We start from the raw sequence: 22,874 nt of genomic DNA, 5'->3' as shown, positions 1-22,874 counted from the left end.
CATGTGTCTATGGGGTAGGAAAATGCATCAATGCCTGTTTGGGCTAAAATTCGAATTGGAAACTGACCATAAGCCACTTATATCCCTGTTTTCCGAGAGTAAAGGAATAAATACCAACGCATCGGCCCGCATCCAGAGATGGGCGCTCATGTTGTCCGCATATGCCATCCACCACAGGCCAGGCACAGAAAACTGCGCCGATGCTCTCAGTAGGCTGCCATTGCCCACCATGGAGGTGGAAATGGCGCAGCCCGCAGATCTAGCCATGGTTATGGAAGCATTTGAGAGTGAGAAATCACCTATCACTGCCAGGCAGATCAAAACCTGGACAAGACAGGCTCCCTTATTATCTCTCGGCAAAAACGGTGTGCTTCAAGCGAGCTGATCCAGTGTCCCAGTGGAAATGCAGAAAGAGATAAAGCCGTTCCAGCGGCGCAAAGATGAAATGTCTATACCGGCAGACTACCTTCTGTGGGACAATCGAGTAGTGGTCCCCAAGAAGGGCAGAGACACCTTCAACAATGACCTCCACAGTATCTACCCAGGCATCGTAATGATGAAAGCGATAGCCAGATCCCACGAGTGGTGGCCCTGTATCGATGTGGACTTAGAGTCCTGCGTTCACAGATGTAATACATGCTCGCAGTTAAGCAATGTACCCAGGGAGGCACCGTTCAGTTTATGGTCTTGGCCCTCCAAACCGTGGTCTAGGGTACATGTCGACTATGCCGGCCTGTTCTTGGGTAAAATGTTCCTTGTGGTTGTAGACGCGTACTCCAAGTGGATTGAATGTGAGATAATGCCGGCTAGCACATCCGCTGCCACCACTGAAAGCCTGCGGGTTTGCCACACAGGGCTTATCCGATGTCCTGGTGAACGACAACCGGCCATGTTTTACCAGTACTGAGTTCATAGAATTCATGACCCGTAACGGGATCAAACATGTCTCTTCTGCCCCGTTTAAACCAGCGTCCAATGGTCAGGCAGCGAGAGCAATGCAAACCATCAAGCAAGGCTTGAAGAAAGTAACTGAATGCTCACTGCAGACTCGCCTATCCCGAGTCCTGCTTCGCTACTGCATGAGACCACACTCACTCACTGGGATCCCACCTGCTGAACTGCTCATGAAAAGAGCACTTAAGACAAGGCTCTCGTTAGTTCACCCTGATCTACATGAACAGGTAGAGATCAGGCAGCTTCAACAAAGTACATACCATGATAGCGCAAATGTGTCACCCGAGATTGAAGTCAATGATCCTGTATTTGTATTAAATTATGGACAAGGTCCCAAGAAGCTTCCGGGCACTGTCGTGGCCAAAGAGGGGAGCAGGGTGTTTCGGGTCAAACTTTCAAATGGACTCACTCACCGGAAACACTTGGACCAAATCAAACTCAGATTCACGGACTACCCTGAGCAACCCACCTTGGACCCTACCTTTTTTGATCCCCCAACACACACACCAGTGGCAACCGACACCACGGTTGACCACGAACAGAACCCATCATCCACAGCAGCCCTGCAGGGCCCAACACACCAGGCAGTCCAGCAAGGCCAGCTACACAGCAGCCCAACGAGGGCCCAACAAATGATTCAACAACACCAGCGTTCACACGAGACGATCAACCAGGGAAAGAAGGGCCCCAGATCGACTCACATTGTAAATAGTTACACTATTGACTTTGTGGGGGAATGTTGTTATATATGTGGACTTGTATTTACTTTGTACAGCCACCAGAGGGCTCATTCCCCGGAGTCCCAAGGGATCCCATAATCCCTTGGGAGCACAGGTATTTAAGAAGGCTTCATTGGTTGGAGAGGCATTCTGGAGACCTGCAATAAAAGACTAAGGTCACACTTTACTTTGAGCTCACAGTGTTCAGTCTCTTTCTCCATACACAACAGTATATCCCTCTTTAAATAATACCAAAACTGTATGCAGTACTCCAGTTGTGATCTCACCAATGCCCTCTACAGTTGTAGCCAGACTTCCCTACTTTTATACTCCATCCCCCTTGTAATAAAGGTCAACATTCTATTTGCCTTCCTAATTACTTGCTATACCTGCATGCTAATTTTTTTAGTTTCATGTACAAGGACCCCTAGATCCCTCTGTACCAGGAGGCCTTGTCAACAACACCCACATCCTACCATCCTCCAGATGAATATTCTCTAGTTAAACACCAGCATTGGTATTTTCATCATATTTTTATGCCATGGTCAACAAACACCAATCCAAAGAAACTCTGCACATGAATTTGACTTAAAATAGTAATTTTAAGTTGTCAAGAAAAAAAATTGCAAAATGAAAGGTCACCCTTTGTACAAACCCCGAATGCATGTCTTAGGTGCTCCTTTGCCAACTAGTTCTCCTATAAGGTGCTAGCCTAGTGGCTACAATGTAGGAGGTGGAAAGCTGCTGTTCATCCACTGAGGGCATGAGATGGCCATGTTGGGCAATCTCGAAGAGGTCTGGTCCAAGAGGGCCCAGCTGCAGTTTACAACATCTCAACTACTGCCAGGACAGTCTGGCTCAGCTGGCTTTCTGCCAGCAACAAGGGCACTGGTTGAGGGGGTTGCGGGGGAGCAGGCTGCTGTCATCCTGAGAACAAGATGTGGTTCTCCCTTGGTGCCACTGCCACTGCTATGGGGCTACAGTACTCCCACTGCTCTGCACAAGAACAGAGTTCAGGAGTGATGTAATGGTTTGGAAGCCCCTATCCATGTTTTGCTTCATGCTCACCCAGCTGGAGGAGATATTGGAACGCAAAGCATGAATTCCATCAGTCTGAGCTTCCATAAAGCTGTCATCAGAGGCTCCTTATCTGAGGGGCCCATTGCAGTTTGCTTAGCGATGATTGACAGCATTATTTCTATGCCTTGCATAATGATCACACACCAGTTGGAGATGGGCTCTTCCATACTGTCCAACAATGTGTGTAGGCTACCTGGTAGGCAGTCCTGTGCATCGAGCAATTGGTGGTGTATAACCTTGAGTCTTTACTTATAGACTGGGCTCTGGAATTCATTGGATACCACTATAGCCAGGATAGAAAATAAGGAAAGGGACTACAGGTGATGCACGACTAAGGAGAGAGTAGGAGGTGTGAATAGGAGTCTTACCTTAGCGGCTCTGGTCAAATCATTGATTTTTCCCAACATTATTTCTGGGTGTTGGATCCTTTGCTATGTGCATTCACCTGCACGGACACCACTGACCACTGTTGCTGTGTGATTTGTCTTGGCACCCTTCTTCCATCTTCAGTTGGAATCAGGACCTCCTTCTTTCTACAAGGAGTTTCATGGCATTGTCCAAAAATTGAGGGGCCCTTGCAGAACTCATTGGCTGGCAAATTCGTTGGTTCTGCTCCCGCTCCACTGGCTTAACTTCACCGGAAGTGTGACGGAAACCCCATTTAGACACCTAAGTGGAATTTCGGTTTAGTAATGCTGGCAGAGCGGGAACAGCCCAGAGAATTGTCTTACCATAGTGACTGTTATCTGTTACAAATTTTAAGTTAGAAGCATGAAGCACAGACAAAGTGCTCTTCCCCTTTAATAGGTGCAGGCTGCCTTTAATGTCATCACTGACATCCAAATTCCCACCAACATCTATGGGAGAGCTGCCAATAACCAGTGCGAGTAACATTGGCAGTTTATGGAAATGAGGTATGGATCCGAAAATGGGTAGTGGAATTCTACTTAAGTTAAGAATTTTTGTAGGGTTGAGCTTGGCAGGCTGGTGAGAAAATTTTGAAGGGAATGAGCCTGGAGATATCAAAAGTGTGAATGAGGATTTCAGTGCAGTGGGCTTCAGTTAGAGATGGAGAGGGGTGATTTTGTAAAAGTGGAAATAGTCAATCTTAGTGATGAATAGTCAATCTATGCGGGATTTAAAGCTCATGGTTTACTATGAATCATTTGTGCCGCACACCCATGGCATTGGGTGGGTACCATAGATGCTCTATTGTGCCTGTTTTTGGCAGTTTCAAAATCTCTCCCTATGATCTCTCACATGTTGCCACATGTGCTGTTTTTGGATGGTGCACTGAAAATTGCTCTTGAGACAAGGTCAGCTGTAAACCAACTGGTTTATTTTACATCAAATACATGACTAAACAGTGTACACATTTCAGTGAGATTCAATCAATTTCCTGCCACTTTTCATATCATAAAAAGTAAAACATCCAACTCTGCCACTATTATAAAGGTAAACCCACTTAGAAGTTAGCTGTTCTTCTATTACAGGCTGTATGTGTTCATATGTAAACCTGTGACTGCCATCTGACTTCTCCCTAAACTCCGTGCATCGAAGATTGGCTGGCTACTACTGATGGTAGTACAGAATGGGTGGGTAGAATTAAATAAGCATAGTAGCCCAGACTCACAAGGGCAGAGGATGTAAGCTCTGAGATGCAGGGCTGGAGGAGGTAGGGTAGAATTTGTGGGTCAGGATGAAGATTTTGAAATTAATGCATTGGAGGATAATATGGCAGATAGATGGTTGTTGGTGAAGATAAGGTTGATAAATGAGTGGGACCTACAATGGGGTTGTATATAGATAATGGAATTTTAGAAATGTTAAGAGTTTTTGTAGAGTGGAACTTGGTGAGAAAGTTTGGCAGGAAATGAGCCTGGAGGTGTCAAGTGTGGATGAGGATTTCAGTGCAGTGGGCTTCAGATAGAGATGGAGATGGGTCATTTTGAAACAGACAGCCTTTGTGATGGGTTTGAAGCTTATGGTTTTATATGACACCGAATTTGCATACTATTGGTTTTAGCCCAAGTAAGCAGCTGGGGAGGGGAACTGAGCTAGGTTAGTGTGTGGAGTTTCTGGTGAGAACTGAACAGGATTACTTTAGCCTTGGCAGTTCTCACTCATTCATGACAATGTTGGGCAGGCAATCAGATAGTATCATAACTATGTCTTCGCCAACCTACTTGTTGCACCTGAATGGGTATGAAGTAAGGGTGAATGCCTCTCAACAGAACTATGGACAGGGTTTCTACAAAGAAGCTATTGAATACAGACTTGTCAGAATGTAATCAATATAAAAGATTGCAAACTTTTTTGGCGTGCAAGACAACTATTTCTCACGACAGAGAAACAAAAACCATTGGCAGAAAAGATCTTCAATGCAGCAGAATCGAAAATCGTCTGATCAGGGTAAGAATTTCTTAAAGGGATAGAATCCCCAAATGTTTTTCGCCATGAGATAATGGCAATATTCCATTTATATGTGTTGATTGAACAAAAAACAAAAATTTCTTTTAGGAATTAGATCTCAGAAAAATCACCTGGAATTGGTAATATTTATGGTATTATGTTAACCATCTGTTTACATTGAAACTATGGCATTGCCATGGCAAGTTTAAAAATCATTCTTTTAGATACAAATGTGGTTGGAAATCAGTCAACTCTTTTCAATTTTTGAAGATGAAATTGCATTTAGTAAAAATACAGAATATGCTTTTATGAGAAGCACAGACAAAAAATATGCTCTACAGTGTACTTCTATAGAAATTAAATCCTGTAATTATTAAATACTTTTCAACTGTAAATTGCAAACAATCACAGACATTGCAAAATGTTAAATTCTAAACTTAAGATGCTTTATTTGGTTGAAACAGAAAAAGATCAGCCAAAATGCTATATACTGCCCCTCTACACTTTCAATTGTACAATGTAATGTATTCAAGACTTCTTGCTGGAGTTCTAGATATCCTTTGGTTCGTTAGGAGGAGGAATCTTCAAGGTTTTAGGTTCCACACCCCAGATATCACGGGCATACTCAGTGATAGTCCGATCACTGGAGAACTTCCCAGAAGAAGCAATATTTTTAATGACTATTTTGGTCCATTCTATTGGGTTCTGTAAAGAAGAACAGGTAGACAAAATATAAAATTTGTTACAACTGCTTGTACTTTTTTCAAACAAATCATATTATTCCATCATTTACAAACTTTCACCATCTATACACCTGATACATGAAAATGTCAATTCTTCTGGTATTGTAATACAGCTCAATTCTCAGGTCCTGCAGAGAGGAAAGGGGGCAGAGAATTGTTACATCAGGTCTGCACCCCATTAAGCTGCCCTGACCCCAGATGGTTGTACCTATCAAACTTGCAGGCTCAGTATTGCAAGGGAAATGAGATGGGAGGGGATGCCCCAGTCCTCTCGTCTCAACTTCCTCCTCATCTTTCCATGAAGTGTCCAAACACGGACACCTCAAAAAGCAGACGGTAGGGATTGTGCCCGAACTCCCCTCAGACTGGAGAATCTGAGGGGGTGTTGGGAGCAACCCTAAGAGGAGAATCAGTTGCAGGTAAGTAGTTTTTCTTCCTCCAGCTAGCTCTCTGAGCTTTATAGATGCTAAACCCTGAAGCTGACAGTCAGGACCACAGTTGCAGGCCTCGCAAGAGCAAGTCTGCACTTGGGGTGCGTTTGGCTCATGCTAATAAATGCAAACTTTTTTTTCCCAGTGCACATTGTTTTCAAAATAAGGACATTCCTACACAGGTCAGAGGGCAGAAGGCAGAAAAATGTACTCCCTCTTGGGATGGAATTTTCCAAAACAGAGGAAACATGATTTGGGGCAAAACCTGGATCTACTGGATTTGTGCCCCATTCACAAAGCAACAAAAAATTCTGTTCGAGCGATGCAGATGCTTCTTCTGCCCACCCCTACATCCTTGGGAGCAGTATCAAGAATACCTTGGGTTGTTTCAGATACGCACCTGATAGGCCCAGCAATACCTGCAACAGCTGAGAGCAGGCATAGGTGCCATTCTGGATTGCAAGAGTACTCCAGATCTGAGGAAACAAAGGGAAATCATTCCAAGAAGGATTGATTGCTGTTGTAATATAGGACTGCCAGTGTGGGAGCCAAAGAAAAAGATCAAATATTACTTGCAGTCTTCAGCCCAATTGGCTTGTTGACCTTCCCACTGGAACAGCACGGTGCCACTCAATCTTCCATTCAGTATCATGGATGGGCAGCCCTGCCCCGTCTATGTTAATAACCCTGTCCCATGATTTGGGATGGGGTCATGGGGAGGCCAAAGCTGCGGGCAGAAGTCTCATCTTGTAGAACTTGCTGTTGGAATGTTCACCTTCGGAGGTTTACAGATTATGGGGATGAAATTTTGCAAGGGTTCTACCAGTTTCCCGCCAGCGTTATGATGGGAGATCGGTGGAATCATTGCGGAAATTCAACCCGATAAGCTTTATCTACAAATATATGAAGCACATATAAACTAACAGTATTATATAAATATGCACACAATGAGAAGTGTACAATGGGCCAATGGCCCTTAAGAACATCTCTTGTGTCTCCTGTGTCAGCCGTGGCTCAGTGGATAGCACCCTCACCTCTGAGTCAAAAGCTTGTGGGCTCAAATCCCACTCCAGAGACTTGAGTACAAAAATCTAGGCTGACACTTCAGTGCATACTGAGGAAGTGCTGTACTGTTAGAGGTACCATCTTTCAGGTGGATGTAAAAGATCCTATAGTACTATTTAGAAGAAAATCAGGGGAGTTATCCCCGGTGTCCTGGCCAATATTTGTCCCTCAATTAACATCACTAAAAAAAAAAAACAGATTAACAGATTATCTGGTTATTATCGCATTGCTGTTTGTGGGAGCTTGCTGTGTACCAATTAGCTGCTGCTTTTCCCACATTACAACAGTGATTACACTTCAAAAAGTACTTCATTGGCTGTAAAGCGCTTTGGGATGTCCGGTGGCCGTGAAAGGCATTATATAAATGCAAGTCTTTCTTTTTGCTTGATTCATCTCATAATCTCTGTAATTTCAATGAACAAAGTTTCTGAATGGCAAATTTGTCCTCTCCCAAACCTTCTGTGCAACTTTATTTCCCTAATCTTATGGCTGACTAGATTGTGTATTATCTGGAAATGAAGAAAGTATGGCATAACTGGTAGAATTGCACATACAAATATATTGCAGTTATGTGAAAGAAGACTCGTAAATGTCGTGAACAATGAAGAGGATAATAATAGACTTCAGGAGAACATAGACAGACTGGTGAAATGGGCATACAGATGCCAAATGAAATTTAACACAGTGAAGTTTGAAATGGTGCATATTGGTAGGAAGAATGAGGAGAAGCAATATAAACTAAATGGGGAACAGGGAAATGGCACAGAGACTTTGAACACATATTTTGTATTGGTCTTCACAGTAAAAGACACTAAAAACATCCCAATAATGGATAATCAAGGGGCTATAGGGAGGGAGGAACTTAAAACAATCACTACAGTTCGACTTCTCAGGTCCCACACCCTCGGGACTTGACCGGTGCCGGGAGAGAATTTTCCGAACCACAGGAGGTCATTGCAGCCACCATATTTGACATCTGATAGTATCACCATGAGTTCGAAGATATAGGCTGGTTAATACAAAATCGGCAAAAAGAGTATGTTGTTATAAATCATTTATTTACACTTCTTTTGCAGTCATCTGAAAGCACTCCAAATGGAAATCTCTAGGTGGAATTTTAACCTCCTCACGAATTGCAGAAAACCCTTTCTTTTTAGGCTGTTTATACCAGAAAAGATGAAAAGCCGAGTTCAAAGTGAAAGCAAGTGATTCTAATTCAAATCCAAGCAATTTCTATATAAAACATTGCTCCCAATATTAAAGCTTTGTATCATTAACATCCAGACTATCACATTTCAAAGACAAAGCAAAACCAGTGCATGGACCATATTGAAAGCTACATTCCAATAATATTGGACTGACCATATTAGAAGGCAATAGAGGAATCCCTTTTCTGTCGAAAGCCCCCGGGTTCCTGTGTGTGCGTGCTGGCAGCCTGTGGGCGGCTCCCTCAGCCGAACACAGTGGCTGACTGACAGCCATTCTAGCCGATCATCGAACACAATGGCTGACTGACAGCTATTACAACCGATCGCCGAACACAATGGCGAACTGACAGCCATTCCAGCCGATCAAACCTTTTTTTAATAAACCCTCCTCTCCCTTAGGCCCAACTAATGCCGAACCACGGATATTTCTGGATTAGAGAGTCCCGGACTGGAGAGGCACAACCTGTATCACTAAGTAAAAAATGTACTCAATAAAATAATGGAACTAAAGGTGGACAAGTCCACTAGACCTGATGGCTTCCATCCTAGAGTCTTAAAAGAAGTCGCTGCAGAGATAGTGAATGCATTGGTTGTAATCTACCAAAATTCCCTGGATTCTGGTGCGGGTTCAGCGGATTGGAAAACCGCAAATGTAACGCCCCTGTTTAAAAAAGGAAACAGACAAAAAGCAGGAAACTATAGACCAGTTAGCCTAACATCTGTTGGGAAAATGCTGGAGTCCATTATTGAGTCAGCCGTGGCAGGAAATTTGGAAAAACATAATACATCAAGCAAAGTCAGCATGGTTTTATGAAAGGGAAATCATGTTTGACAAACTTACTGAAGTTCTTTAAGGATATAACGAGCAGGGTGGATCAGGGGGAACCAATGGATGTGGTGCATTTGGATTTCCAGAAGGCATTCAATAAGGTGCCACATAAAAGGTTATTGCACAAGATAAGAGCTCACAGGGTTGGGGATAGTCATCATAGGCAGTCCCTCGGAATTGAGGAAGACTTGCTTCCAATCTTAAAATGAGTTCATAGGTGGCTGAAAAGTCCAAGACGAGAACCACAGTCTCTGTCGCAGGTGGGACAGATAGTCGTTGAGGGAAGGTGTGGGTGGGACTGGTTTGCTGCACGATCTTTCCGCTGCCTGCGCTTGATTTCTGCATGCTTGCGGCGATGAGACTCGAGGTGCTCAGCGCCCTCCCGGATGCACTTCCTCCGCTTAGGGCGGTCTTTGGTCAGGGACTCCCAGGTGTCAGTGGGGCTGCTGCGCTTTATCAGGGAGGCTTTGAGGGTGTCCTTGTAACGTTTCCTCTGCCCACCTTTGGCTCGTTTGCCGTGAAGGAGTTCCGAGTAGAGTGCTTGCTTTGGGACTCTTGTGTCAGGCATGCAAACAATGTGGCCTGCCCAGCGGAGCTAATCAAGTGTGGGCAGTGCTTCAATGCTGGGGATGTTGGCCTGGTGCTTCTGTCCTCCCAGGGGATTTGTAGGATCTTGCGGAGACATTGTTGGTGGTATTTCTCCAGCGACTTGAGGTGTCTACTGTACATGGTCCATGTCTCTGAGCCATACAGGAGGGCAGGTATTATTACAGCCCTGTAGACCATGAGCTTGGTGGCAGTATTGAGGGCCTGGTCTTCAAATATTCTTTTCCTCAGGTGGCTGAAGGCTGCACTGGTGCACTGGAGGCAGTGTTGAACCTCGTCGGTTGACAGTGTCAAAGGCCTTTGTAGGGTTGAAGAAGGCCATGTATAAGGGCTGGCGTTGTTCCCTGCATTTTTCCTGCAGCTGTCACGCTGCAAAAATCGTGTGTGTTGTGCCCTTTAGGGGACGAAATCCGCACTGTGACTTCCGGAGGAGCTCCTTGGCCACAGGGAGAAGACGGTTGAGATGGACTAGCGACGACTTTCTCAGTGGCTGATAACAAGGAGATTCCTCTGTAGTTGCCACAGTCGGACTTGTCTCCTTTTTTAAAGATGGTCACGATCACTGCATCTCTGAGATCTCCCGGCATGCTCTCCTCCCTCCAAATGAGAGATGAGGTCGTGCATTTGCGCCAACAGTAACTCTCCGCCATACTTCAGTGCCTCAGCAGGGATTCCATCCGCTCCCGTAGCCTTGCTGTTTTTAAGCTGTCTTATGGCTTTTTCTGCCCCATGCAGTTTTGGGGTTTTGCTGAGGTGGTGGCGGGTAGCATGCTGCTGGATGGAGTCGAGAACACTCGGGTCAAAGGCAGAGTCTCGATTAAGGAGCGGCGATCGGAACACCTCCAGCGTCGGCAGATGGGCCTCTCCTCCACGACAGTGTCTGGGGGTAATATACTAGCAAGGATAATGGATTGGCTTAACTAATAGAGAACAGAGAGTCGGGATAAATGGGTCATTTTCCAGTTGGCAAATGGTAACTAGTGGGGTGCCACAGGGATCAGTGCTGGGGAATGAACTATTTACAATCTATATTAATGACTTGGATGAAGGATCTAAGTGAAATGTAGCTAAGTTTGCTGAAGATACAAAGATGGGTGGGAAAGCAAGTTATGAGGAGGACACAAAAACTCTGCAAAGAGATATAGACAGGCTAAGTGAGTGAGCAAACATTTGGCAGATGGAGTATAATGTGGGAAAGTGTGAGGTTATCCATTTTGGCAGGAAAAATAAAAAAGCAAATTATTATTTAAATGGAGAGAAATTTAAAAAATGCTGTAGTACAGAGGGACCTGGGGGTCCTTGTGCATTAACACAAAAAGTTAGTACGCAGGTACAGCAAGTAATCAGAAAGGCAAATGGATGTTGGCCTTTATTGCAAAAGTGATGGAATATAAAATCAGGGAAGTCCTGCTACAACTGTACAGGGTATTGGCGAGGCCACATCTGGAGTACTGCGTGCAGTTTTGGTCATCTTATTTAAGGAGGGATATACTTCCATTGGAGGCAGTTCAGAGAACGTTCACTAAGTTGATTCCTGAGATGAAGGGGTTGACTTATGAAAGTTGAGTGGGTTGGGCCTATACTCATTGGAGTTTAGAAGAATGAGAGGTGATCTTATTGAAACATATAAGTTATTGAAGGTAGATGCAGCGAGGATGTTTCCCTTTGTGGGGGAAACTAGAACTAGGAGGCATAGTTTCAGAATAAGGGGTCGCCCATTGAGAACTCAGATGAGGAGGAATTTCTTCTCTTAGAGGGTTGTAAATCTGTGGAATTCTCTGCCCCAGAGTGCTGTGGAGGATGTGTCATTGAATATATTTAAATTGGAGATAGACAGATTTTTGAGCGATAGGGGAGTGAAGGGTTATGGGGAGCGGGCAGGGAAGTGGAGCTGAGCCTAGGATCAGATCAGCCATGATCTTATTAAATGGAGGAGTAGGCTTGAGGGGCCAGATGGCCTACTCCTGCTCCTATTTCTTACGTTCTTATGTTCACATGCTTTAATCCAGGGGGAAGTAGTTAATCTAAGTAAGTATGTGACACTGGATGATTCATAGAGAACAAGAAAGTTTGGGGAATAGGCAGCATGAAGATGTGCCAGCTCCCCAGTGGAGAGTGCAGAGACAGTTTCTTTTCGTTAGGGGATCATGAGACTCAGATCTTATGGGTACTTGCCTGAAAAAAGGACATTTGAGCAGCATCATACTTGGATAATATGCAGCAACTGGCTGAATGACAGTGGAGGGGTGGCTGTCCAACTGTCCCTCTGTCTCATAGTTGTCACTAATTAGATTGTTCTTATTTTATAACTATTAACAAACCTCGTGATGGTCATCAGAGCCTTTCAGTTTGTCAGAGAAACTTTAAAAATTAAATTAATTTGTTAATCGAAAAAATAACTCAAAATTAAAATGAAAAAAGACATGGACCAATTTTACCTGCTGCCAGAGAATGGGAAGTGGGTGGGCAGAACACTACTTTCCCGTGCTTGGCAGCGGAAGGCCTACGTTATTTAGAAGCCTGGGCCTCAGTTACATTCCGTTAGTGAGCTGCGGGTACCAAACGGGAACCCCACTGCAACTTACTGGTTCTGGGAGCATCGGAAATCGCCTAAATCCTACACTGAGCCGGCTGACATTAGGAATATGGTGATTCGAAGTCTGGTCGGATGGGATCTCAGCGTGTTTTGGATAGGCTGACAGTGGACTGCTGGTTAGTCCACTCACTGCCTGGTACAAATGAGAGGAGTGTGCAAGGTGCATGCTTCATCCATATATACCTCGAAATATCAATCGGTGTCCTACGTACATCATAGGACTCCGATTTGCATATTTTAATGAAGCTTCTGCCTGCGAGATTCCTGGATAACTGAGAGCTGCCAACCCTGCCGGTATTATTCAACTAATTTTCAAAATCAGACAAACTGAAATACATAATTTCAGTTTTCCACTGAGACAATTAAAGGGGCTGAGTGTCGTCCAAATTACCGTGAGCAATGCCGAGGAAGATTTTGTATATAAAGATTGATATTAAGGATTGGAACAGAATACTTAGCTGCATATCCATTTTAAATTAAAGCCATAAATTATCAATAGTGTTAGGAGTACAATATTCTGACCTGGTATAACTGGTTGACCTTCTCTTGAGTTTTGATGTAAGATTCAAAATCAGCAAACACTTTGAACCTGGACAGAAAGAGTAATTAGAAGCACTATTAAAATGTAGGAAAAAAAGCTTTTACAAATTAGAGTTGAACTTTGCAAGCTTGAAATTGCTTAGTTTTTCTAATACAATTATTGGAACATCTGGGTGTGGAGGAGCTCTGCTTGGTCTCCAATCCTTTCCTCCTCCCTTCCGATATTCTGCAGGAAATAAGGGAAGGTTGCTACCTGCAGTGTTGCAGCTTTGTAAATACCAGCAATGTTATTTCAAGCAAAACGCTCATTTATGAGCTGCTGACGTAAGAGTCTTGCAGCTATGTAGCCACCACGGGCCCTTTCATGCGGTCTAGAGGGGGGGCGGGGTCATGGTTTCAGCAATAGCCTGATTGTCTGGCCCGAGGTCAGCGTCCACCTCCTCGTCCTCCTCTCTCTCCTGAGGTGGACTGTCAGTCCCTTCTGGCAATTCTTGTCCCTTCCTGATAGCCAAGTTATGCGGCATGGAGCACACCACCACAAATTGAGCTACCTGCTCAGGGTGATATTGTAGCTCGCCTCCTGAGTGGTCCAGGCATCTAAAGCACTGCTTAAGCACTCCAATGGTATTCTCGATGATATTGCGTGTGGCTCTGTGGCTCTCGTTGTATCTCTTCTCGGCTTCTGTCTGGGTGTTATGCAGGGAGGTCATCAGTCAGGTGCCGAGGCCATATCCTTTGTCACCAAGCATCCAGCACTGACCTTGTGGCTGATTGTTAAACAAGTCAGATACAACGCTCTCACGCAGGATGTGAGCATCATGGATGCTGCCCGGAAATTTTGCATTCACTGCCATAATAATTTGCTGGTGGTCGACACCGAGTTGCACATTCAGGGAGTGGAATCCCTTTTGGTTCCAAAAAACCTCTGCATCCTGAAAAGGTGCCCGCATGGCGATGTGCATACAGTCTATTGCTCCCTGCACCTTGGGGAAGTTAGCAATTCGGTAGAATCCTAGAGCCCGCTCAGTCTGTGCCTCCCTGATCATAGGGAAGCTGATAAAGTCCATCCTGTGTGCGTAAAGGGCTTCAATGACCTGTCTAATGCAGCAATGTGTCACATGCTGAGATATAGCGCAAAGGTCGCCAACTTCCTTCTCCGAGGACAACACTGGATGATATAGGCTGGCAGAATTACATTAAGTATCCTAAAACATGCCTGTTAGCCCTAATCCAGGCATACAATGCATGCCAGATCTAAGTCCTGGTGGAGGTGAGGCTCAGCAGCTTTTCAAATGTTGGCTTCTCTGCAGCAATTGATCACTAGCAAAGCAGCAAATTTAGATTGTGGACTTCCCTCCCACTGACCCGGGTGCCTCAGTTCTGCAAAAACAGCATCGGTGAACTCCAAAATATGTCAAATTTACTGACCCTGGGATTTCAGACAAAGTCAGCATCAGGGCCAGTCAGCAGGTGGAAGTCTCGCCCTGCCTCAATTCCAATGACACAGCAGTTATCAGGAATTTCAGAGCTCACCTGTCCAAATAGGGGCATACTGAAGCAAGTAGAATATGAAGTAACAGTATAATTTAAGTTTCAATTAAAATAGGTATTACACCTTTAACTCATATGATTATAATTAGTTTTCAGAAGACCTTTAAGGTAATGAGTACACTATAAATTACTGCATTAGTAATGCTGCAGTGAGTTGCAGGCTGTAACACAACCTTGGATGTCATAGAATGATACAGCACAAAGGAGGCCATTCAGCCCATTGTGCCTTTTCCAACGCTTTGGTTGAGCTATCCAAGTAAATGCTGGCCTTGCCTGTGACGCCCGCATTCCATGAATGCATAAATTAAAAAAAATCCCATTCCCAGCTCTATTCCCATAGCTCTGTAAATTATTTCCCTTCAAGTATCAAACCAATTATTTTGAATGTTAATATTGAATCTGTTAACACCATCCTTTTAGGCATTGCATTCCAGATCACAACAAATCACTATGTAAAAAAAAATGTTTCCTCATGTTACCTCTGGCTCTTTTGCCAATCATCTTAAATCTGTGTCCTCTGGTTAACCACCCTTCTGCCACTGGAAAGTTTCTCTTTGTTTACTATCAAAATCATTCATGATTTTGAACACCGCTACCAAATCTCCTCTTGACCACCTCTGCTCTAAGCAGAACAACCTCAATTGCATAAAAAATTCAAGCTACTGCTTTTGTGTTTTACAGGAAAGCAGATTTTTCTATCAACCCAGCTAGGCATCACACCATCCCTGTATGAGCACATAGGGGTCGAAATTCAGTTGCTCACACCTGCTGATAACGATGGTGTTAGGTGTTAATTGGGAGTTAGGCGGTTGGGAGTGGCACTCAGTGCTATTTTCGACTGATGCAAAATTCGGTTGTCATTTTTTAAGGGCATTAAAATGTAACGTACCGCTGGCTAACGCCATGGAAATCATGATGTCAGAACGCATGCAACATCTCCTTGGTGCCCTTCTCGCCACATTTAGTTTTGCCGCTTCACTAACGGCTGGCATCCATAATGCCTGGAAAAGTTGGACTGCACAAGGCGGAGAAACTAATTCAGAGTGTTATTTAAAGGGAGTTGCAGCCAGGGCTCAGAGAGCTGGGTCAGTGCTGCGTTTGTTGCTTGCACAGACGGTAGGGTGTTGGCGTCGTACTGTTGTTGACCCATCAGATTGACTACTAGTATCTGGGACACATTGGCTTCCATATCAGATAAATTTGAAATTTCCATTTCACTGTGACCTGTGCCAAGTGATGGGGGCAACGATCGCACACCACGTTGTCCTGCGGCACCGACTTGAAAGGCACCGGCTGCACAGTCAGCTTAGGGCAAATATGGATCCTCCCCAGGAGGAGAGGCCCCAGGAGGTTGTGCACATACAGGGTTTACCATGCACATTACTCTTATCTTGAGATGTCCGAGGAGCAGTGCTTATGAAGGCTGAGGTTCTACAAGGAAGTGGTCACAGAGCTTTGCAACCTTCTGCGGACATACCTGGCAGCTGACATCGCCATGAGGATCTCGCTGTCAGTGGCAGTGAAGGTGACAGTAGCAGTCACCTTCTATGCTTCCGGCACCTTCCAATCTCCTGTAGGCGATATATGCAACATCTCGCAGTTTGCAGTAAATTGGTGCATTCACCAGGTGACTGACGCTCTCTACGGCAAACTAATGGTCTACATCAAGTTCAGCATGTCAAGGGAAGATCAGGATGAGCGCACCCATCGCTTTGCCAGGATAGTGGGCTTCCCCAGGGCTCAAGGAGCCATTGATTGTACGCATGTGGCATTATGGGCCCCGCCCCACAATGGAGAGATCTTTTGGAATCGCAAGGGATTCCACTCCCTCAACGTACAGCTGGTCTGCGTTCACGGGCAGGTGATCCACGCTGTCAATGCCCGATATCCTGACAGCTGCTACGATGCCATCATCATGCATGAGATCACTGTGCCATGACTCTTCAAGCCGCCGCATGAAGGCTGTGGCTGGCTCCTGGGCGACAAGGATATGGTGTGGCCCTCTGGCTTATGACACCCCTCCATAATCTCACCACCCCTGCCGAGCAGCGCTATAACACCAGGCATACCACAGCCATTATCGAGCAAACTATCAGGGTTCTGAAGCAGCGGTTCCGCTGCCTTGACCGCTCTGGAGGGGCAGTGCAGTACTCACCTGATAGAGTCTCCATGATCACCATTATCTGCTGCATGCTGCACAATCTGGCCATTATGAGGGGCCAGCCTTTCCACCAGGGATGGATGATCCACCTTAGGAGGACGACGATGAGGAGGAAGACGAGAAACCTCACTGAAGGAGGAGGCAGCATGACACTGCTGCAGCTGGAAGAGCTGCTTGTCAGAGACTCATCGCTCATCGATTCCAATGAATAACTCGACATGCCGAATTGCCAGCCTATACACGTGGGCATCAACTCAACACATCGCTACACACCCTGCAGCCCTCTATCTTAAATAATCAGTGCCTCATCATGTGAACAATTTAAACTTGGGGCCCGAAATTGATGAACTGACCGCCCAGTGCCGCCGACATTCCTCTGGAAGATCCGCCCAGTGCCACTTTCGCTGTGGGCTGGAGCGGGCGGGAGGGGAGAACTGCTGGGAACTGCCCGCTGACGTCAGCGGACGGCCAAGTGGCGCAACTGACATCCCATGCGCCGAGATGCCAGATTGGTGCGGGCAGGAGTCGACGTCAGAACGGGGTAGGACCCGCTGGCTGGAGGCTGGTCTGTCCCCGACGGTAAGTATGAAGATCCTGAAAAAAAGGTTAGTAATCAATCATAGCATGATTGAATTTCAAATTCAGATGGAGGGTGAGAAAGTTGGATCTCTAACCAGCGTACTAAGCTTAAATAAAAGAGACTATGAAGATATGAGGGCTGAGTTGGCTAAAGTGGACTGGGAAAATAGATTCAAGTGTAGGACTGTTGATGAACAGTGGTGTACATTTAAGGAGATATTTCACAACTCTCAAGAAAAATATATTCCAGTGAGGAGGAAAGGGCGTAAGAGAAAAGATAGCCACCCATGGCTAACTGAAGAAATAAAGGACGGTATCCAATTAAAAACAAGGGCATACAATGTGGCCAAAACTAGTGGGAGGACAGAAGATTTGGAAGCGTTTAAAAGCCAACAAAGAATGACTAAAAAAAATTATTAAGAAAGGGAAGATAGACTATGAAAGTAAATTAGCACGAAATATAAAAACAGATAGCAAGAGTTTCTATAGGTATATAAAAAGGAAAAAAGTGGCTAAAGTAAATATTGGTCCCTTAGAGGACGAGACCGGGGAATTAGTAATGGGAAACATGGAGATGGCAGACACTCTGAACAAATATTTTGTATCAGTCTTTACGGTAGAGGACACTAACAATATTCCAACAGTGGATAGTCAAGGGGCTATAGGGGTGGGAGGAACTTAACACAATCACAAAGGAGGTGGTACTCAGTAAGATAATGGGACTAAAGGCAGATAAATCCCCTGGACCTGATGGCTTGCATCCTAGGGTCTTTGAAGTAATGGCAGGGATAGTGGATGCATTGGTTGCAATTGACCAAAATTTACCAAAGGTCCCAGCAGATTGGAAAAATGCAAATGTAATGCCCCTATTTAAAAAAGGAGGCAGACAAAAAGCAGGAAACTATAGACCAGTTAGCCTAACATCTGTGGTTGGGAAGACGTTGGCGTCCATTATTAAAGAAGCAGTAACAGGACATTTGGAAAAGCAAAATTCGATCAGGCAAAGTCAGCATGGATTTATGAAGGGGAAGTCATGTTTGACAAATTTGCTAGAATTCTTTGAGGATGTAACGAACAGGGTGGATAAAGAGGAACCAGTGGATGTATTTGGACTTCCAGAAGGCATTTGACAAGGTACCACATAAAAGGTTACTGCACAAGATAAAAGTTCACAGGGTTGGGGGTAATATATTAGCATGAATAGAGGATTGGCCAAAGATAGGAGAAAAAGCAATGTGTGAGGAGGACACAAAAAATCTGCAAAAGGACATTGACAGGCTAAGTGAGTGATCAGGAAGGCCAATGGTTTTCTTGGCATTTATTGCAAAGGGGATGGAGTATAAAAACAGGGAAGTCTTGCTACAGCTATACAAGGTATTAGTGAGGCCACACTTGGAATACTGCGTGCAGTTTTGGTTTCCATATTTAATAAAGTATATACTTGCTTTGGAGGCAGTTCAGAGAAGGTTGATTCCGGGGATGAGGAGGTTGACTAATGAGGAAAGGTTGTATAGATTGGGCCTCTACTCATTGGAATTCAGAAGAGTGAGAGGTGATCTTATCGAAACATGTAAGATTATGAGGGGGCTTGACAAGGTGGATGCAGAGAGGATGTTTCCACTGATGGGGGAGACTCGAACTAGAGGGCATGATCTTAGAATAAGGGGCCGCCCATTTAAAACAGAGATGAGGACAAATTTCTTCTCTCAGAGGGTTGTAAATCTGTGGAATTCGCTGCCTCAGAGAGCTGTGGAAGCTGGGATACTGAATAAATTTAAGACAGAAATAGACAGTTTCTTAAGGGGTAAGGGGTTATGGGGAGTGGGCAGGGAAGTGGAGCTGAGTCCATGATCAGATCAGCCATGATCTTATTGAATTGCGGAGCAAGCTCGAGGGGCCATATGGACTATTCTTGTTCCTATTTCTTATGTTCTTATGAACAGAAAACAGAGAGTAGGGATAAGTGGTTCATTCTCGGGTTGGCAATCAGTAACCAATGGGGTGCCGCAGTGATCAGTGCTGGGACTCCAACTATTTACAATCTATATTAACGACTTGGAGGAAGGGACCAGTGTAATGTAGCCAAGTTTGCTGACGATACAAAGATGGGAGGGAAAGCAACGTGTGATGAGGACACAAACAATCTGCAAAAGGACATAGACAGGCTAAGTGAGTGGGCAAAAATTTGGCAGATGGAATATAATGTTGGAAAGTGTGAGGTCATGCACTTTGGCAGAAAAAAATCAAACAGCAAGTTATTATTTAAATGGAGAAAGATTGCAAAGTGCTGCCATACAGCGGGACCTGGAGGTACTTGTGCATGAAACACAAAAGGTTAATTTACAGATACAGCAAGTGATCAGGAAGGCCAATGGAATCTTGGACATTATTGCAAAGGGGGTTGAGTTTAAAAGAAGGGAAGTCTTGCTACAGTTGTACAGGGTATTGGTGAGGCCACACCTGGAATACTGCGTGCAGTTTTGGTTTCCATATTTACGAAAGGATATACTTGCTTTGGAGGCAGTTCAGAGAAGGTTCACAAGGTTGGTTCCGGAGATGAGGGGGTTGACTTATGAGGAAATGTTGAGTAGGTTGGGCCTCTACTCATTGGAATTCAGAAGAGTGAGAGGTGATCTTATCGAAACATGTAAGATTATGAGGGGGCTTAACAAGGTGGATGCAGAGAGGATGTTTCCACTGATGGGGGAGACTCAAACTAGAGGGCATGATCTTAGAATAAGGGGCCGCCCATTTAAAACAGAGATGAGGACAAATTTCTTCTCTCAGAGGGTTGTAAATCTGTGGAATTCGCTGCCTCAGAGAGCTGTGGAAGCTGGGACATTGAATAAATTTAAGACAGAAATAGACAGTTTCTTAAACGATAAGGGAATAAGGCATTATGGAGGGCGGGCAGGGAAGTGTACCTGAGTCCATGATCGGATCAACCATGATCGTATTAAATGGTGGAGCAGGCTCGAGGGGCCGTATGGCCTACTCCTGCTCCTATTTCTTGTGTTCTTATTTTCCACAGCGACTTACCTGTATGGGGTCCCCTGAAGGTCTTCCGATGTGTTTTATTTCCTGATGATTTTTCTTTGCAGATCTTCGACCCTCCATGGGCCCGTCTCCATCCTCGGTGGCACTTGGGTGTTAAGCGCCTTTGCCGCCGAGAATGAGAACTCCCGCCGGCTGCCGCCCACATTGGCGGCATAAGTCCCTCATTTGCCGCCTGCCGCCCTTTGAAGGACCTTCACAATGAATATCCCGCCCAAAGTACCGTGAAGTACCTCAGCGGCCATCGGCGGTCCTTTGGGCAGTACTTGGATGGGCGGGGTCCTTCACCAATTTCGGGCCGTTGGTTTATTGCAAACATAAATCATGTATGCTGAAAACAAGCACAAGACAACAACTTCATCCTCAACACATCAACATATCCACAAAACCCCTTCAAACATTCTCATAGACATCCAACTGCACTTATTGACATCAGTTCATTTTGCAACAAGGTAGCCATCTCTGGCAAGTGCCAAACAATTGTTGCATCATTCATCCAAGTGCAACAATTTATATGAGCTCACATTGCAACAAAGTAGCCATCTCTATTGACTATCAAGCAAGTGTTTGGTGTGTCATACAAGTGCAATTAGTTTTAAAAGCTTGTATCTTCACAAGGTCAGCATATGTGGCCACCTTCGCACAGATCTTTACTTTGTCTTAAAGAGGGCTTTACCACCGCTTCCCTTCTCCACCCTCTCACGCCCACTGCTCCTCCTCAATAGGGTCTCAGGGCCTTCAGCAAGGCTGGTAGTCGGTTGCTAACTTGGATCCGCAGCCACACATATTGGCCTAGCAGAATATCCCCGACCTACTCGGGCCCTGGAAGACCCGGCTGTGGCCTGCATAACCTCAGCATGGGTGGAAGCACTCTGTTGTGGATGGGGTGCAGAGAGCGGCAGCTGCGAAGGCGGAATGATGTTGTCCTGAGAAACGACATCACGGTCCAATTGGCCTAACAGGCTGATACTCCCCCGGGGCAGAGCATCATCATCTGCAGCAATCTGCGTGAGGTCAGATTCCTGCCCTGGTTCGGCAAGGTTACGTCCCCGTTCAACTGATGGGGACCCAGACCGGATAGCAGCGGTCAGTGCGTCCACTGAATCTATTTGCCTCTGAATCAAGAGTGTTTGCAACTGCAGTACACCAGAGAGCTGACTCAGGACACCATGCACTGATGACATTTGAGTATGGAGGCCTACAATAGTATTGCCTAGTCCTCAATCGCAACTGCAACGTCAGCCATAACCCATGCCATTAAGTTGAGGACCCCATGGTCACTGTTTGCAACCAGCATCTGTTAGTATCTACCAAGGATGGGCTCGGTGGGCTGCTGAGAGGCATGAGCAATAGTTGAGGGCCGACTCCTCCATCCTCACAGCTAGTGTATCAAGATTCTGTCACACCCTTGCTAGTGCACCCAGCAGATTGCTGTGCAACTGCAGGGATTGTCTTACGACAACCTCTAGGTCGGGCTCATCGTCAGAGTGCTGCTGAGCATCACTCACCCTCCGGGGATCTGGCCCCCGGGCTTCTCCTCCCCCATGACGTTGCTGGAGGCCACTGGGTTCCAGAGCATCAACTAACTCTGCTTCCTCACTACCCCTTAACCAGCAGCGCTGCTGGCTCCGCTCTCCTGTCTGAGGTCGAAGGAGGTGTGTCCTCCTGCTCCTCCTCATCCTCTTGGTCATCGTCACCATCTGCCTCCGTGGAAGGCACCCGAGAAGGGCCCGGTGGATATGGCTGGTCATCTGAAAGCACAAACACAGAGCAGCAGTTACCTGCAGGGGAGGGGACCAGGAGTGGGACAGACATTTGTGAATGCCAGTCTCATGGAAATAGTTGCACGTTGATGGTGTGAGGGCAAAGTGTCCTGCAAGTTGCTGCAAAGAAACAACATACTGTCACTGTCTTGAGAGGGGTTGGCCATCGCATCAACTTGGACGCCCTTCACGTTAACTATCTGTTCCTCCAACGGACTAAGCACTTGGAGGTCTGGCTCCACTCCACCAGTCCGCATTTGCTCCCGTCAATTGTGTGCGAGCTTCACCTGTAACATTAAAGAGAAAGTCGGAGTTAGAGGTCTTCTATCAGTGTATCCCAAGTGCCTTACATACTTTTCCACATTTTACTCTATGTGAGTCTTCACAGCTCGATGTTTGGTACATTTTACTCTATGACAGTCTTCATTGCTCAATGTAACTACCATTCGCGACGTGGACTTGCTGCAGCAATGCTTGAAGTAGGGTGCCAGGACCTAACAGTAACAGGGAGACTACCATCTTCAAGACGCATATGAAGACTGAGGAGTCAACAACATGAGGGGTGGGTCTGCAGAATCGAGTA

General features: G+C 45.5%; 1 protein-coding gene across 5 annotated transcripts in view; it reads right to left on the bottom strand.

Moving 5' to 3' along the window:
* Positions 1–4,094: 4,094 nt before the first annotated feature.
* Positions 4,095–22,874, bottom strand: part of pygl (phosphorylase, glycogen, liver) — a 260,396-nt gene continuing 241,616 nt past the window's right edge. For 4 of the 5 annotated variants that reach the window (XM_070879224.1, XM_070879226.1, XM_070879225.1 and 1 more), the window contains 2 exons: positions 13,166–13,232; positions 4,095–5,870 (listed from right to left, as the gene is read on the bottom strand). In XM_070879224.1, the coding sequence (XP_070735325.1) occupies positions 5,715–5,870; positions 13,166–13,232 (223 nt within the window). In that variant the 3' untranslated portion in view covers positions 4,095–5,714. The remainder of the gene's footprint in view (positions 5,871–13,165; positions 13,233–22,874) is intronic. The other variant, XM_070879227.1, reaches the window with a different exon arrangement.

Source organism: Pristiophorus japonicus, chromosome 4 (assembly GCF_044704955.1).
Source record: "Pristiophorus japonicus isolate sPriJap1 chromosome 4, sPriJap1.hap1, whole genome shotgun sequence".
Taxonomy (NCBI): Eukaryota; Metazoa; Chordata; class Chondrichthyes; family Pristiophoridae; genus Pristiophorus; species Pristiophorus japonicus.
Note: the sequence above shows the minus strand (reverse complement) of the source record. Positions and strands in the feature narration are given on the sequence as shown.